This window comes from Salmo trutta, chromosome 1 (assembly GCF_901001165.1).
Source record: "Salmo trutta chromosome 1, fSalTru1.1, whole genome shotgun sequence".
NCBI classification, from domain to species: Eukaryota; Metazoa; Chordata; class Actinopteri; order Salmoniformes; family Salmonidae; genus Salmo; species Salmo trutta.
In genome coordinates, this window is record NC_042957.1 from 22,284,934 (window position 1) to 22,301,877 (window position 16,944).

The 16,944-nt window shown below is 43.1% G+C and overlaps 2 protein-coding genes across 2 annotated transcripts; one reads left to right on the plus strand and one right to left on the minus strand.

The window, feature by feature from the left end:
* Positions 1–1,879: 1,879 nt before the first annotated feature.
* parp1 (poly (ADP-ribose) polymerase 1) lies at positions 1,880–15,532 on the minus strand. Its single transcript, XM_029746302.1, has 21 exons — positions 15,292–15,532; positions 13,636–13,798; positions 13,401–13,516; positions 12,941–13,155; positions 10,586–10,676; positions 10,320–10,436; positions 9,990–10,166; positions 9,290–9,446; positions 8,869–9,009; positions 8,483–8,722; positions 8,137–8,338; positions 7,729–7,924; positions 7,418–7,546; positions 7,098–7,304; positions 6,522–6,650; positions 6,326–6,424; positions 5,820–5,972; positions 5,352–5,479; positions 5,195–5,256; positions 4,960–5,074; positions 1,880–2,870 (listed from the first exon to the last, which is right to left on the minus strand). The coding sequence occupies exons 1-21, from the start codon at positions 15,412–15,414 to the stop codon at positions 2,789–2,791; spliced, it is 3,042 nt and encodes a 1,013-aa protein (XP_029602162.1). The 5' UTR covers positions 15,415–15,532; the 3' UTR covers positions 1,880–2,788.
* LOC115206144 (adenosine receptor A2b) lies at positions 11,608–12,705 on the plus strand. The gene has a single exon (XM_075074229.1). It carries the CDS (start codon positions 11,608–11,610, stop codon positions 12,703–12,705), a length of 1,098 nt encoding a protein of 365 aa, XP_074930330.1.
* Positions 15,533–16,944: the final 1,412 nt, after the last annotated feature.

Sequence of the window (16,944 nt, forward strand, 5' to 3'; positions counted from 1 at the left end):
GTCAGGATTGTAGTTCACATGGAGCCAGCTGTGGACCATACCTTCAGCTGAGAACACAAGAGGGGAACTGGCTGTAAGCCCCCTTGGAGTTCTCGAGAGCTAAACTTAAACATGCTGTCCGAAGGAAAAAAAACTCCATAGATATCCCTGTATAATTAACTTTGACAAGACAATAATACATTAATGAGAGGGCTTCATGAGTTACTGGACCATGCAGAAGCTCATCAACCATAGCTGTGGGAAGTAGGGATGCTTAGGGTGCTGTAGCACCTCCTGAAAAATCTGAATAAAAAAATAAAATGTTAAAAAATATATATTTTTCGCAAAAGTAGTGCACTGAGCCTTAACTAGTATTGGCCAGTGGTGTAAAGTACTTAAGTAAAAATACTTTAAAGTACTACTCGTTTTTTGGGGTATCTGTACATTACTATTTATATTTTGGGCAACATTTACTTTACTACATTCCTAAAAAAAAAAACGCACTTTTCACTCCCTAAATTTTGACACCCAGAAGTTACATTTTGAATGCTTAGCAGGACAGGAAAATGGTCCAATTCACACACTTATCAAGAGAAAATCCCTTGTCATCCCTACTGCCTCTGAACTGGCGGACTTGTCTGAGTGTTGGAGTGTGCCCCTGGCTATCTGTACATTTTAAAAACAAGAAAATGGTGCCATCTGCTTTGCTTAATATAAGTAATTTGAAATAATTTATACTTTTACTTTTGATACTTAAGTATATTTAGAACCAAATACTTATAGACTTTTACTCAAGTAGTATTTTACTGGTTGACTTATCTTAATAGAAAATGACTCAAGTAAAAGTGTATCTATACTTTTACTCAAGTATGACAATTGGGTACTTTTTCCACCGCTGGTATTAGCGGACCGATATAGAAGTCAGTAGTGCAGGCAAAAAAAATTTTCAGCATCTCAGCTTTGGCAAAAAAGTTAGTATAATTAAGAACAGTATCTTGCAGAATTCAGTTGTTGCAATTGTCATTATAATGGAATACAGAAATAACAAAACCCTGTACTCAAACATTTACATCAAAAGGTGCAAAGTTCTGGTCAAAGACAAAACATGCACATCAAAATATATATTTTTAAATCAAATATGGAAAACCACTTTTTGTGCAGTATTATATATTTTCCATCCTTACAAATCACTTAATGTAATACATTACTGTATTGTACATTGGCTGGTCAACTAGGTTCGTACCTGTAGTCTTTCCATCAATGAAAAAAAACCTACGCAAAAACAGTAATTGAGCAATGAAATGGTTTGTGATGTAGCTCAGTTGGTAGAGCATGGTGCTCGCAATGCTAAGGTTGTGGGTTTGATTCCAAAGGGGGGACCAGTATGAAAAAGTATGACATTATGCATCCACTACTGTAAGTTGCTCTGGATAAGAGTATCTACTAAAATGGAAAAGGAATGAACAGACCATTTCAGTTCTCACATAGAAATAAGTTGCATTTGCAAAGTATTTCAAGACACTTGAAAATATAAAGCAAGTATTTTTATATTCCACAATTATCGGATTAACTGTTTTGTACAGATAATTATCAGACTCAAGTTACAAATGCACAAAAGTAGTGCACTGGGGCTTTACTAGTCCTTTATTAGCAGCAGAGCAACTAGCAGAAGAACCCCCCCCTTTGTAACTGAGGGCTCAGAAGACACACCCAAATGAGTTAAGTGGGCCAACTGGGGGTGTTTTATGACAAATTAGTTCCCAACATGAATTCTCCAGACATCATAAAGCAAGTAATGACAAGAATGCCTGCCATGTGATGGGTTGGCTCTGCACAAGGGAAACACAATATTTGTTAATTTAGACAATGGAAATACAAATGGCAACTTTGAACTCCTGTAAGAAGGTAAGATCAACAAAATGCTTTATTCTGATTGGTGGGGGAAAAATACAGTGGATAGAACAAAACCAACAGCCTCTCACCACTTCAAGTCAAACATTTATTTATAGAATACGTAGACTAAACGCTGTCAGCACACACCTATTTTTTACAGGATCAACCTTGACAAAGAGATTGAGACTGAAAAAAACTAAGCATATTATACAGGTCAAACTTAATATTGACTCCTTACAAACAGTCTACAAAGTATTTATCTTAACAGTTCTATTACTAGTAAGTTCTAGTAAAGTGTCATCCATGGTTTGTATGTGTTCACAGGGAGTGGAGATTTACCAACTAATACCCTTTGGCTGGAATGGAGTGGGTGAAGAGAAATGACTCATTGGGAAACATCTCATTATGCCTGTTGAAACTGACCATCGATGCTAAATTGCAGTTTTAAGAATAATATATAAAATAAAAAAGAGCATTGCTTTTACCTCAAATACTACCTTGGGACTATGGGTATACAATTAAAAAAAAAAAAGTAACAGACCAGTGTTGGTTATATTATCGCTTTTCTTGTCTTGCAATGACAATCTCTTTCCACAGGTGCCTTAATTCAGCCATTCTGATTGTTGAACTCTGACCTTACGATCCACAGTCTTAATAACCAATACCAACCAAGTATAGTCAAACAGGTACTAAGGTGCATAAAACAAGGCCAATACATCTATCCTATTTAAGGCTATCCACTATTGCAATAAGCCATGTGTATAGTGGCCAAGATTTTAAACTACAAAATGAAAACAGAACACAGTATTAGGTTGGGAAGGTTCAAAATGTCTCTTGTTGTGGGGTGGGGGCTGGAAGCGGTGGGTGGTCGGCTGGATCCTTCTGGAGAGCTGGTGGTGGTCAACTACAACCCCATTCACCACATGGACATCTGGTAGTTGAACTTGATCTTCAGCAGGTACTTCAGGTTCACCTGTGCCACATCATACACAATGTATCTGGAAGAGGCAAGGTTAAGCGAAATAAGAACTAGGGAACAGTGTGGGGGAATGGCATATTATTCGATGCAAGTTACATTCCTAAAACAGAAATGCAACAAAAGGTTGTAAACTCGCCTTGATAACAGGACACATATCTATCTCTCAATCTCGTACATGTGTAATAACAATGTAGTAGACAGAGGTCGACCGATTATGATTTTTCAACGCCGATACCAATTACTGGAGGACCACAAAAAAAAGCTGATACCGATTAATCGGACGATTTTTATTTTATTTATAATAATGACAATTACATCAATACTGAATGAACACTTATTTTAACTTAATATAATACATCAATAAAATCAATTTAGCCTCAAATAAATAATGAAACATGTTCAATTTGGTTTAAATAATGCAAAAACAAAGTATTGGAGAAGAAAGTTAAAGTGCAATATGTGCCATGTAAAAAAGCTAACGTTTAAGGTCCTTGCTCAGAACATGAGAACATATGAAAGCTGGTTGTTCCTTTTAACATGAATCTTCAATATTCCCAGGTAAGAAGTTTTAGGTTGTAGTTATTATAGGAATTATAGGACTATTTCTCTCTATACGATTTGTATTTCATATACCTTTGACTAATGGATGTTCTTATAGGCACTTTAGTATTGCCAGTGTAACAGTATAGCTTCCGTCCCTCTCCTCGCTCCTACCTGGGCTCGAACCAGGAACACATCAACAACAGCCACCCCCGAAGCAGCGTTACCCATGCAGAGCAAGGGGAACAACTACTCCAAGTCTCACAGCGAGTGACGTTTGAAACGCTATTAGCGCGCACCCGCTAACTAGCTAGCCATTTCACATCGGTTACACCAGCCTAATCTTGGGAGTTGATAGGCTTGAAGTCATAAACAGCGCAATGCTTGAAGCACTGCGAAGCGCTACTGGGAAAACGCACGAAAGTGCTGTTTGAATGAATGCTTACGAGCCTGCTGGTGCCTACCACCGCTCAGTCAGACTGTTCTATCAAATCATAGACTTAATTATAATATAACAATCACACAGAAATACGAGCCTTGGGTCATTAAAATGGCCGAATCCGGAAACTATCATCTCGAAAACAAAACGTTTTTTTCTTTCAGTGAAATACGGAACCATTCCGTCTTTTATCTAACGGGTGGCATCCCTAAGTCTAAATATTCCTGTTACATTGCACAACCTTCAATGTTATGTCATAATTACGTAAAATTCTGGCAAATTAGTTCGCAACGAGCCAGGCGGCCCAAACTGTTGCATATACCCTGACTCTGCGTGCAATGAACGGAAGAGAAGTGATACAATTTCACCTGGTTAATATTGCCTGCTAACCTGGATTTCTTTTAGCTAAATATGCAGGTTAAAAAATATATACTTGTGTATTGATTTTAAGAAAGACATTGATGTTTATGGTTAGGTACACGTTGGAGCAACGACAGTCCTTTTTTGCGAATGCGCACCGCATCAATTATATGCAACGCAGGACAGGCTAGATAAACTAGTAATATCATCAACCATGTGTAGTTAACTAGTGATTATGATTGATAGATTTTTTTTTATAAGACAAGTTTAATGCTAGCTAGCAACTTACCTTGGCTTCTTACTGCATTCGCGTAACAGGCAGGCTCCTCGTGGAGTGCAATGTAAAGCAGGTGGTTAGAGCGTTGGACTAGTTAACCGGAAGGTTGCAAGATTGAATCCCCGAGCTGACAAGGTAAAAATGTTGTTCTGCCCCTGAACAAGGCAGTTAACACACCGTTCCTAGGCCGTCATTGAAAATAAGAATGTGTTCTTAACTGACTTGCCTAGTTAAATAAAGGTGTAAAAAAAAAATAGATATTTGAAAAAAGTATATATCTTTTTTTAAACTATAATTTTATTTTGTATTAATAAAATCGGCAAATCGGTGTCCCAAAATACCGATTGTTATGAAAACTTGAAATCGGCCCCAATTAAAATCGGCCATTCCGATTAATCGGTCGACCTCTAGTAGAGACGGTTTTAAATTCTATTGACAATGGCAAAAGTATAAGACTCAGATTCAGAGGCCCTCAGAGGGAGCAAAGGATACTCGTTGTACAGCAGACTCGTGTCGTCGATGTTGGTGTTGGTTCCTTTTCCCAGAGGCACTTGCACCCCGTCTAAAGTGACAGTGGCACTAGGATCTGGGGCATTTCGACCCAACCCTAACAGGGAGAGAAGGAAGACAATAATGAGTTAAGTTACAGTAATATAAACGTGTCTAAATATTGCATGATTGTAAACAGCCTTTTCAACTATTTAAAAATGATCTAAAATCGCCTTACCTTTCACGCTGTGTTTACCCTTGGGTAGTTTTGTGATGTGCGAGGCCTTCTTCAGTTCATGCCTGTACAAAAAATAAACAAATATCAACAACGATAGTTGGCATTGCAGAGAATATGGAATATTAAAAGGATTCTATGAACCTGAGCCGTCACTCACATGTTTCCGAGGGCGACCTCTCCCAGTAGAAGTAGGCCAGTTGGGTCGGACTGGGAGGTGTGGCAGTAGTTGGCCGACTTGGACACCATGTCGGCAAAGTACACACCTTTGCCAAACATGTAACCCGTCTGGAATGTATCAAGACAACATACTGAGCATTTTTCAAATGTCACAATGTAGTAAAGCTGAATTTGAACCGGAGCTGTTGCCATATAATGATAAAAATGGACTGCATACAAGACCATGTCACCAGCTACTAAAAATAATCCCACGTTGATCACAGATATATATATATATTTTTTTTTAAAGAGGAATTTCCGCTATTACATTTTTTTACATTTTAGTCATTAGCAGACGCTCTTATCCAGAGCGACTTACAGTAGTGAATGCATACATTTCATACATTTTTTTTTCTGTGCTATGCATCCCAAGCATTAGCTGGCGCTGTAGTGTGAGGTGGACACTCACCACGGGGGCTTCAGGAGGGGCGATACGCAGACCCTGAGAAAGGATACCAGCGTAGTTGGTGGCACGAGAACCGTGCCACAGAAGCTGTCGATTGGGCAGATCCTGGAATGGGCGGTACTTCTGGTACTCTCCCTCCCTAACGATCTTGAAGATCTGAGAGGGCGGAAGCGAGACACCACAGAAGTTTTATTAGTCGTATGTAAGGGATACACATGGTATACACCATCCATAGAAATGCTCACTTGAAGGTTCCTTCTCAACAATGCAACAGTAAGAAATAAAACAATTTAAGAATAGGAACAGAGTAAATCACTCAGTAGAATAGAATAGACATTTTATCACAGGTATAATACAGGAAGGCACAACTTATAGTCCAATATTCATACGTGTTTTGGGGAAGGGGATATTAGGGGCAAGTGTTTAAATTATGCAATATTTAGCAGTCATAGTAAGAGTCTGGTAGAAGCAGTTGTGATGCGTGTGTGAGCTTCTCAGGAAAATCTTACCTCCTCAACTTCCAGTGTGTAGGTGTTGTGTGTAGCAGCGTGTGTGTTCTTGACATACTGCAGAATGATCTCTGCCTCCTTTGTGGTCTTGTCAACAACCTGCAAGGTGGATGACAAATAGAACACATTCATAGTTCATAACTTTTAGAGCATTATATTCACAATAGCATTGAAAAACAACCAGGCCCTTCTGTACCTCAATCTTGGTTTTGAGTTTCTCATAGTTGATGTCGATAGGGTCCTTCTTGTTATCCTCAGCCCCTCCTTTCAGCAGACTGTAGGCCACTTCAATATCCAGCAGGTTGTCCAACATCTGGACCTTAGCCTGGACGGTAGTGGGACACAAAGGGTTAAAAACATCTACCATCACTTACTGAAGAGTTTAGAAATAAACTAAACTAGACTCCTTTGGTTCAAGTACCTCAGGATAATTGACTGACTGTGTACGCTTAGAGCTGGAGGTCTGACAAATATATGACTCAAGTCTCCATTCCAGTTCTCTAGGTTGGGGAGAGAGCCATTAAGACCAGACAAATCTGGCCTTAATAACCATGTACTCTTAAAATCTCCACCCGACACAGTCACAAGATGACTGGCCACCCCTCAGAGCCTGCCTTTCTAGGGAGTTTTTCCTAGGCACCGTGCTTCTACATCTGCCATGCTCGCTCTCTAGGGCTTTAGGCTCAGTTTCTGTATAAGCACTTTGTGACAACTGCTAATAAATACATTTGATTGAGAGGATGAGCGTGAGAGAGAACACAGGTGTCCTCACCTGAATGTAGTCGAGCTCGCTGAGCAGCGGTGGTTTCTTCATGCCAAAGTCGTGAGGTATGAGGGTGTAGAAGCGGTTGGACAGGTCCAGAATGTGGGACTCTGAGGAACTGTCTGATACAGCCTGCTGCACCTCACTGAGGAGGGCGTAGGCACTCTGGATCTGCCTCTTACTCAGCTTCCCCAGCGGCATCTTCTGGAGGTCAATCTGACAGGAAAGACAATGAAGAGAAATAAGAGGGGGGAATGGGGGTCACATTTGGACAAAAATACACATTGAGAAAAACCAACACACACACTCTCCACCAACTCAGTACCAACCTCAAACTCCACCATGGCCTTCTTCATGCTCTCCACATCAAAGATGGTCCTGATGAGTTCCTGGACAGGCTTGGCCAGCAGAGAGTTTGTGCCAGCACTGGCTGTCAGCCTCTTCACCGCCTCCTCATCCTGGTGGGGAAAACAACCAATCAGATATGGGACAGAGATAGGATGGGCCAATCAGGGTTAACCGGTGAAGGCCACAGTATACATTTCTCAATTGAAAGTAGGCCTGTCAAGTCAAATGCACAACAGGTGTCTTAAATATGAACACAAACGGTCCTGTGTGTGTCTGTGTGTTCTAGCTGTACCTGACCGTAGTCGATCTCCAGAGGGTAGAACCTGTTGGGATACTTGGTGAAGTGGGAAGAGCCCCAGGCGTTGCCTGTCTTCTCTTCATACACACCCAGGAAGTTGTCCATGGCAGAGTTCTTATCATTGAACTTATCCAGCTTATTTCCCCCGATGGTGGTGCCCACTCTGCCCCAGGAGCGGAACACCCAGTACCTACACACAGAAGACAGACAGAGGGAGAGGAAAGAGAATGGTGAGATGAGCTGGAATGGGGACAAGAAAGAGGTAAGGGAGAAGGAGGAAGAGAAATACAGGGAAAGCAAAAGAGAGTAGCATGGGGGAGAGAGAGGAGTGGTGAATGGGGAGGATAAAGAAAGAGGAAGTGGCCCCCTTTCAGGACCCTTTTACCCGGAGGATAGACTAACCGTTTATGCACATCGTCCTCCAGCAGCTGCAGTTTGTAGTAGGAGTTGGTTCCCCTGACGATGTCCACCAGACCTAGCGTAGCACTGAAGATCTTGCCGTTCTGATCCAGGACATGAGCACTGTTCTCAAGACCCGAGTCTGGGTCCACTGCTGCCCCTCCTTTCACAGTCAGCTTCATCTTCTTACTGGCCTTGCTTACACCTGAAGAAGCAGAAATTAGATTGCTACAACTGTAAAAGTGGAATTGACCCAACTGCCATACGCTCTACCATAGCAACCTGTAAAAACGAAATACTCCACGATAACAGTCAGTTAAGTTACTCAATGTTACTTCCGATTCCGTACCTTCCTCCTCCTTCACCCTCTTGGTGCTCTTGCCAGCCATGGCTCCAGACCTGGAGGCCGCTGACTGAGCCTGGGTCTCTAGTTTGACCTCGGCCCCCCAGGGGGAGATGGCGTGCAGGGAGACCAGCTCCTGCAGGGCCTTGCCCGAGGACTTGATGTCAGTGAGGAAGTCCTCCGAGACCACGCGCACACCCGCCTCCTCTGCCTCCTCCATCTTCTTACTCATCTTCTCTACCTCCTCTGTGAGAAAGAGAGCACACCAAAGATGTCAAACTCGGGAAAACAAAGAAATCCAACCTATCCTTCTGAAAATGTGTGTAATTTGTTACTGTAACGGTGAGCAAAAGTTGAATCCAACAGCCCCCTCTGATTGATTGGCTACTAACTCTTGGTGCTGAGGCAGAGAGTAGCCTTATTGGCTGTGCCGGTGATCTTCCCGCCCAGCTCCTCCACGGCAGCCTTCAGCTCGTCCTTGTTCTGTCTCAGCTTGCCCACAGTCAGCAACTTCATCCCTGTCAGAGGCTTATCTACAGGGGAGGGGAGAGGAACCGATAGACAGAATTAGAATGACCATTCCAATACTATGAATGGGGCTGGTCATGTTCTAGCATCGCCCTTAGGAACAAGAGAATATATTCACTGTAGAATAGAGAAGCAAAAATATAGAGTGAAATCATTGTTCTTTTACTCTAAAAGAGGCATCTCCATTTCGGCCAGATTCTTCAGCACAATGAGAAGATATAATGACTCAAGTCATTCCAACAAGTTGGCCCACTACACCACATTCTCCTACTGGTTTCTGCTTACCTGCAGGGGCTCCCTCTGGGAGGGGTATACTGGGAGCACTGGAGGCACAGGGGACGGCTGCAGAGGAGGCTGGGGGAGGGGCGGGGGCCACCTTGGGGAACACCCGGTCCTGTCTCTTAAACTTGAACTTCTTGAGGAAGGGAAGCTCATGGAACTCCTGCAGGGGAATAGATTAGAGGAGGAGATGTTAGCGTTTGACATTCACAAGAGCATAGTGAGTTATATCTGAGATCTTTGTCAAATTCATTAGGCACGACACAGAAGAAAATGGTCCAAAACAAGCAGGTACTATCTGAACTTGTCCAATAAGAAATGTCTTTTTCGTTTTCGGTTGCAAAACTTTTTGCTTAGTTTTCCCTAATGAACACAAACCAGATATATCAAATAGAATTTGATTTGTTACATGCACGAAATACAACAGGTGTAGGTAGACCTTACCGTGAAATGCTTACTTACAAGCCCTTAACCAACAATGCAGTTAAGAAAAGAGTTAAGAAAATATTTACTAAATAAACAATACCGAGGCTATATACAGGGGGTACCGGTACTGAGTCAATGTGCGGGGTACAGGTTAATCAAGGTAATATGTACATGTAGGTACAGGTAAAGTGACTATGCATAGATCATAAACAGCGAATAGCAGCAGCGTATATGAACTTCAAACTCTACAGACACTCTGAACCCAAAGAAGGGGGCCTACCTTGGGGATGACCCAGTCCTTGCGGTTGGGCAGCTGGGTCTTGAACACACACTTGGTCCAGGCGGAGAGGTCTCCAGTGCAGTAGTAGGCGTCGCTCTTGAACACCAGCTGGCCCTGGCACTCCTCGCAGGGCTTCAGCGCGCCAAAGGCCATACAGTCTCCTAGGCTGTCCACCACCTGTCAATCAAACAACACACTATTTGACTGGCTGTTTGACCCATCACTCAGACACACAAACCACACACGTTTACACAGTTAAACGAGACAGACAGGAGAAATGGACTGAGAGAGAAAAAGACAGCTACTGAGACAGATAGTGAGCCTCCTTACATTGGACTCTCCAGAGGGCACTTCTTGTCCGTTGGCGATGAGCAGCTCCTTCATGTCGTTGGTGGAACAGAACTGCCTGAGCTTGTCCTTGATTCCCCAGATCAGCTGGCTCTGCTCCTGTACACACACAACCACAGACAGAGGGGGTTGGAAAACATATGGCCATATAGTTGCATACACACATAGAAAATGACCATTATGTTACTAATTTGATGAAGTAAAGAAATATTAATGTTAAGGCATTTCCCAAATTTTTGGGAGTGAACCTTCATCTGCAACTCCACTTTCTTCTTCTCCTCCTCATCCTTCTTCTTCTTCGATGCCCCTTCTCCATCTACCTCGTCAGTCTTTCTCTTTCTGAGGGAAGAACATGGAAAATTCATTATTTGTTTACATTCTCTATGCAGGAACCAATTTATCTACCAAGTAAAACATTTAAAATCACACCATCCTGTAATTCATCCTTCAATAGAAAGTTTTGCCGTTGAAAACTTCCTGAAGGAACTTGACAGGCACCGACTTCCCCATTAACTTTGTAAATGAGGCCTGTTGGGAGCAGAGCCTTATCCAAGGTTAGTCAAACAAGCCAGACACCTTCATTAATCAGGGAGATTCATTAGTGTCCTGACACCCGGTGGAGACGCACATCACCCTGTCTCTGGAGAGGATTCAAGTTACGACACGTCCCTGTGACTGTGGGTGATTAGGATGTCACCCTCTCCCCTCCCTCTGGTCAACCTCTCCCCTTCAGGAGGGAAATTAATCAGCTTCCCAGAGGCCTGTCCTGTCCCTCGAAACTTCTGTCAAATCACTGCCCCTTAAACACATTGTCCCATAGTGGTCACCACCTGACTCACAGGACAGGAAACAAACACCAAAAAACAACCACCTCCTATGATAAAATCTATAAAAACGACCCATCTCTGCCTTGTGCACACACTCAGCCTGTGTGTGGTCACAGCAGTAGCAGAAGTTGGGAGAGAGGTGGTACTTTGTAGAGATGGCAGCAGATCAATACTAATGTATTCCCTTTCTCACAAGTCCTCCTGACGAACACTGCTCTTCATTAGAGAGAGGGAGAGTCAGGCACAGAACAAGACGGACCTTCTTCGTTTTAAGCATCCTTATTCTGACTAGCTACCGTTTGGTAAGTAGCCTTTTCTTTACCAAAACTGCATTTTTATGTAGTAAATCAATAAGGAATCATTTAAATCAGAACCACTTTAAGACAATTTTCACAATGTTACAGTAAGCAAGTCTGACTTCCCTTTCTCTCAATTTCAGGAAAATGACAGAGATCATCACAGCATCACTGAATCTCTCAACCTCCCTTCTCTTCGACAACTCAACCTTCCCCCCATACCTTCAACCCCTCTGGACCACCTCCTCCCTCTCCCTCTCTTCCACCCCTCCTCCCCCTGACCTGGTGGTGTCCCCCAACGTTGTGTACATGGTGGCTGAACTCATCATAGCAACCCTCTCCACCGTGGGTAACCTGCTGGTGTGTGCCGCCGTTGGCCTCAACAGGAAGCTACGTACTGTCACCAACTACTTCCTAGTGTCGCTGGCCGTAGCCGACATCTGCGTGGGTGCACTGGCCATCCCTTGCGCCATCCTCACTGGCGTTGGCGTGCCCCGCCACAACCTCTACCTGTGTCTGCTGATGCTAAGTGTGCTCATCATGCTAACCCAGAGCTCCATCTTCAGCCTGCTAGCTGTAGCTGTGGAGCGCTACGTGGCTATCTTCCTGCCCTTCCGCTACCACACGCTTATGACACCACGCAACGCTATCCTAGTTATCCTGGTGACCTGGGTGCTGGCTTTCCTCATTGGCCTGGTGCCCCTCATGGGCTGGCACAAAACGCCGCCCGACTCGGGCTACTGCTTCTTTGTGTTCGTGGTGGACATGACCTATATGGTCTACTTCAACTTCTTTGCCTGCGTGCTGGCGCCCCTGGTGGTCATGTTCCTCATCTACGCCAAGATCTTCGTGACAGTCAAGCGGCAGGTACGGCGCATCGCAGCAGAACGCGGGGGCGGCGTGGGGGGTGCGGAGGGGCAGGCGGCCCGGGCGGCCAGCATGAAGAGGGAGATAAAGACGGCCACGTCGCTGTTCCTCGTCCTCTTCCTCTTCACTGCCTGCTGGATACCGCTGCACGTCATCAACTGCTTCCTGCTGCTCTGCCCCGGCTGCCCTGTGCCTCTGGAGCTCCTCCTCACCGCCATTATCCTATCACACGCCAACTCTGCCGTTAACCCCTTCCTGTACGCGTACAAGATGAAGACCTTCCGGAACACCTTTAAGGCCATCTTCCTCTGCTGTAGACCTCTAGGGGACTGGGAGGAGGCAGCCGATGGCGGGGGGACCACCACCCACAGGACCTGACCGAAGACCCGTTGGTACCGTCTGACTCACCACTCCTTAATGTTCAACTGGTGAGGATTATGTACCATTTGGTGGTCGTTATGCCCAGAGAACTGTCTTTTACAATAAACAGAACTGCTAGAATATCAGGGACACATCTCCCAACTAACGTTAATATACCACTATGTACATTCCAGTAAAATTGAAGTTTGTGGACACCAGACTACTTTATTTGCTTCATTAGAGAAAGCCTCACCCTTTAGATTTGACGGCGGGCAGCCTTCTCTTCAGCTCCTCCTTGTCCTCCACCCTGAGTGTGTTAAAGCCTTTGAGCTGGGTGGCGCTGTACTCTGGTTTGAAGACCAGCTCCTCCCTGCGGCCCACAAAGCAGGCGGTATGGTACCAGCGGTCTATCAACCCCAGCTGGGGCTTCTCTGGGTCAACCGTCTTCTTAGATACACGGATCTGGTCCTGGAGCACAGAGGAGAGGAGTTCGGGCTGTTATGATAGTGTATATTTGGGTTTATGTAGGATACCTATTCAAGTATTTATGGACATTGACAATCTATTCTAAAACATTCTATTTTTTTTATTATTTTTTTTACACTGAACAGATGTTGAGGAATAGATGGCTGTAAAATGAATAGTTACAGTACATGTGTATATCAGATCATCTCTATGTAAAAAATAAACAAATCTAAATAATGACTCCTCACCTTTTCAATTTTCTGCTCACACCCTTTACATGTGCTGCGGTTGGACTTGGCATACTCCACTGCAAAGTCATTCAGAGTCTTCTCTCCTTTGGCCCCACCCTTCACATCACCTTTTCCTGAGAGGGAAGCCAATGTGTTATTTGAAATCTGACCTCCAGTCAATGAGCATGACATTTTTTGGGGTACCATTTCGATGACTCCACGCTGGGAGAAAAGCTAATGGTTAAAGACTGACCTCCTGCAGCTCCCCCAGTCTCGATGGCCTTCTTGACCTTCTCCTGGTCCTCCCATCGCAGGTCAGAGAACCCAGCGATGTCTGCAGGAGACTGGGCAGACGCCCGCAGCCAGAAGCAGGAGAAGTGGTGCCAGTGGGGCACCTTACCATCAAACATGGGCGACTGGGGAAAATAAAATAATGGGAGGGTCATGGTGGGTAAGGTAATCACACATCTGGTGGAATCACAGCTACATTGTACATGTATATAGTCCAGGTTGTAGGCTCATATGACCCAGGGTGACAAAAACAACTTTAAAAAACTGGTCACGAGCAGGCACACTTGCCATCTTATCTAGCAAGCTATGTCACTTATTTTACTTGTGAAGTGTAAGCATTGGTTCACGTGAAATTCTTGGTACAATTCACACAACTCTCAGAAATTGTATTGACTACAGGTACCTAAACGATCATTATGACAAATGACTGCACTCAGCGCTGTTGCTGAAGTTTTCCCTGAGTTAATTTGGAAATGGGTCAAGCTGACGTATGGTGCATTCAAAACTACTGAACTTGGAAAAAAAATTGGTCAAATCATGACGTCGGTGATCTTGTGGTCGGAAAGGCAGAGTTCTAGAAAGATGCCCTGAGTTCCCAGCTTGGCATTCCGAGTTGGACATTGGATGACAATTCAAAACGATTTTCTACAGTAGGAGCACGTTTTTTTACCAGTTGTTGTGAACGCGCTAAATTCAGAGATTTCCAAGTTCCGAATTGTTTTGAACGCGACAGATGCTACCGGAGGTCCGTTAATTTAACTAATTAATTATTGGAAATCAAGGGCATAACGCTAGCTGTAGCATAGATTCGGTAAAGAGGTCAATGGAACGCGACCTAATGGAAATTTGCCATGGAAACGCGTTGGGAAAGATGCGGTTGAGGACAGACACGGAACTCCTCAATGCCCCCAGCAAAATTAGCCGATTAGGCTGTTATTGATGTGTATTTCACACTGTTGAGGTAAAAAGTATCATTCTTGTACAGATGTTAACCCCAATACATGTTCATGGCATCGTCCCCAATCAACTGCAATACAGATAAAAACGAATTTGACTAGCACAACCGAGTTCTGTATGATAGTTATGCTACCAGTTTATACGAAGCGAAATGAGTTAGCATTTAGCGTTAGCAGTCAATTCTTCAAAACAAGAAAAGGCAAAACTTCTGTTGTAGCGAAAACTGCCAATTATATCCTAATCGGATATTAGTAGCCACATTGCGGGCCTGTTATAATACAGAAATCACGACGGATTGTACGAATATCCACTTGGTTAGAACAGATGTGTTTAACCTGCGACAAGTCGGCTTTCTTCTCCCCACCGTCTGCATTCCATTTACTTCTATCACATCTATGCATGCCCGAGACATCATCGAAAAATACATGCGCTGCTGGTGCCAAGGAATCAAAGCCCGTTCTCATTTAAGCCTTCGGAAGCCATTTAAACGCGAATGAGTTCTATCAAGACAACACAAACATGCTGTATTCGTAAAGGAAATCCACAACATACCAATAATGGACTGTTTAGTGCAGAAACAACATAACCGTATAAGTGATTCTGAGATTGTCCACACTTACGCAATTTTCTCGGAAATCACAAGATGCTCTAGCTACGTTACCTGCACCATGATAGCCATCCGCAGCGAATCCTTTGCAATATTTTCCTTGCATTTCTTGCACGAAGCACGTCCACTTTTGGCATATTCAGCTTTGTAAAGCTTGTCCTCTTGTGCATCTGCCATTTTTGTTGAGTTTAGACGCAAAATGAGATTGATTGAATGTAAATCTAACTTGCTTGGCAGTAGCCACTACAATGTAGTTGCAGCCCGCGTGCAGAGAACCCGCGCAGATACGCAGACAAGAGCAATCGAGGAAGATGTTCTAAAAGACTTAGAAAGTCAAATACAGAGTACGATAACCAACGCTCAAAAAAACATTTTTATTTCAAACGAATAACATTTTATTAATAATAGTATTTGTAATTTTAGGTTTTATTTTAAAGATCTATTTTTGGACTTATAAATTAAGAATATATATACCGATTGATTGTTGAAGAAAGCTAGCTAAAATCTTACTGGTTGAAGAATTGTTCAGATCAAAAGTGTTCAAAAAACATGAACAGATTGCTTTTTATAAATAATGTTTTGTTGTTGCATTTAACTCCTGGAAAGGCTGTAATCGAGGTCACTTCCTTAGAAGGTGACGTGATGTCAGAGGTCAGCATGTGGGAGAAATGGGAGTTCAGGATGATAGTTTCCGACTAGTAATTACCATTTGGAGGGCCGTTCAAGTGGATTTTTCCCAATCATATGTGGTAAATTCCCACTTCCCACTTGGTTACGAACGCAGCAGTACCCCACCAGAATCCAAAATATAAGCTTGTTTTACTCCAATGTTTGTTAACACTTTCTGACCTCAAACCATGGTTAAAACTACAATTTGTATATAATGAATGGTCAGTCATTACATCCACAGCTCTGTCTATGAATTTGAGTGGTTACATTTATCTAGGCCCAGCGCTCAGATTTTTACCATAACAGAGGTGGGGCAAGCTTTGCTATTGTTTGAATAAGGACTCTATCTTTAAGTTGTTTGCTTGTACTGAATGGTAATGGCAGACAATAGAAACATAATTTGCCACTAGATGGCGCATTTCACCAATATCTCATCTGGATCATCAGAGGCAGCCACCAAAATACTGATCAAGTAAAGATTGTATAAGAAAAAAATCTGGCAATAATTGGAATGTCTGTGAATATCCTAAATTAGGCAGTGAAATATTTCTTAGCAAAATATTTCTTGGCATAAATCAACAGTTGATAAACTATCAGAAACATATTATTACATTATATCAACACACACAACAAACATTGAAGTGTAAATCATAAAAACAATATAAAACACAGACTAGAATATTCACTATCAACAGGAACAAATAACATAAGAGCTATTATATAGCAGGCTGTTGCTTGTTGGTCATTGAGTAGCTCCAAAGGAAAGTGTTTCCCTTTTCATGAAAATTAAATTGACCTGGGCTCTTCAGGACATTGCTGACTGTGCTGAAATGGGGCAGAAACGGAACCTTTCTGTGCCCAGAAATGCACTACAATGCTGAATACCGCACCCTTCTCCCCGCCCTAAATCAGCCAGAAGGAATCAGGATCTGCAGAATGGGGAAACTGGCCACAATGTTTCTGCTGCAACTTGCTGAGGTACAAAGGACAAGTCTGTAGTAAAGATATTTTGGTTCGTATAAGCTGTGAGATATACCT

What these genes read in the sequence shown, in the direction of transcription:
- LOC115206144 (XM_075074229.1), top strand. Translation starts at nt 11,608, where the DNA reads ATGACAGAGATCATCACAGCATCACTGAATCTCTCAACCTCCCTTCTC.
- parp1 (XM_029746302.1), bottom strand. Translation starts at nt 15,414, where the DNA reads ATGGCAGATGCACAAGAGGACAAGCTTTACAAAGCTGAATATGCCAAA. An exon ending in GGATGGCTATCATGGTGCAG is followed by an intron (nt 13,799 to 15,291) that starts GTAACGTAGCTA and finishes TATTTTCCCCAG; the next exon opens with TCGCCCATGTTTGATGGTAA. An exon ending in TCTCTGCCTCAGCACCAAGA is followed by an intron (nt 8,723 to 8,868) that starts GTTAGTAGCCAA and finishes TCTTTCTCACAG; the next exon opens with AGGAGGTAGAGAAGATGAGT.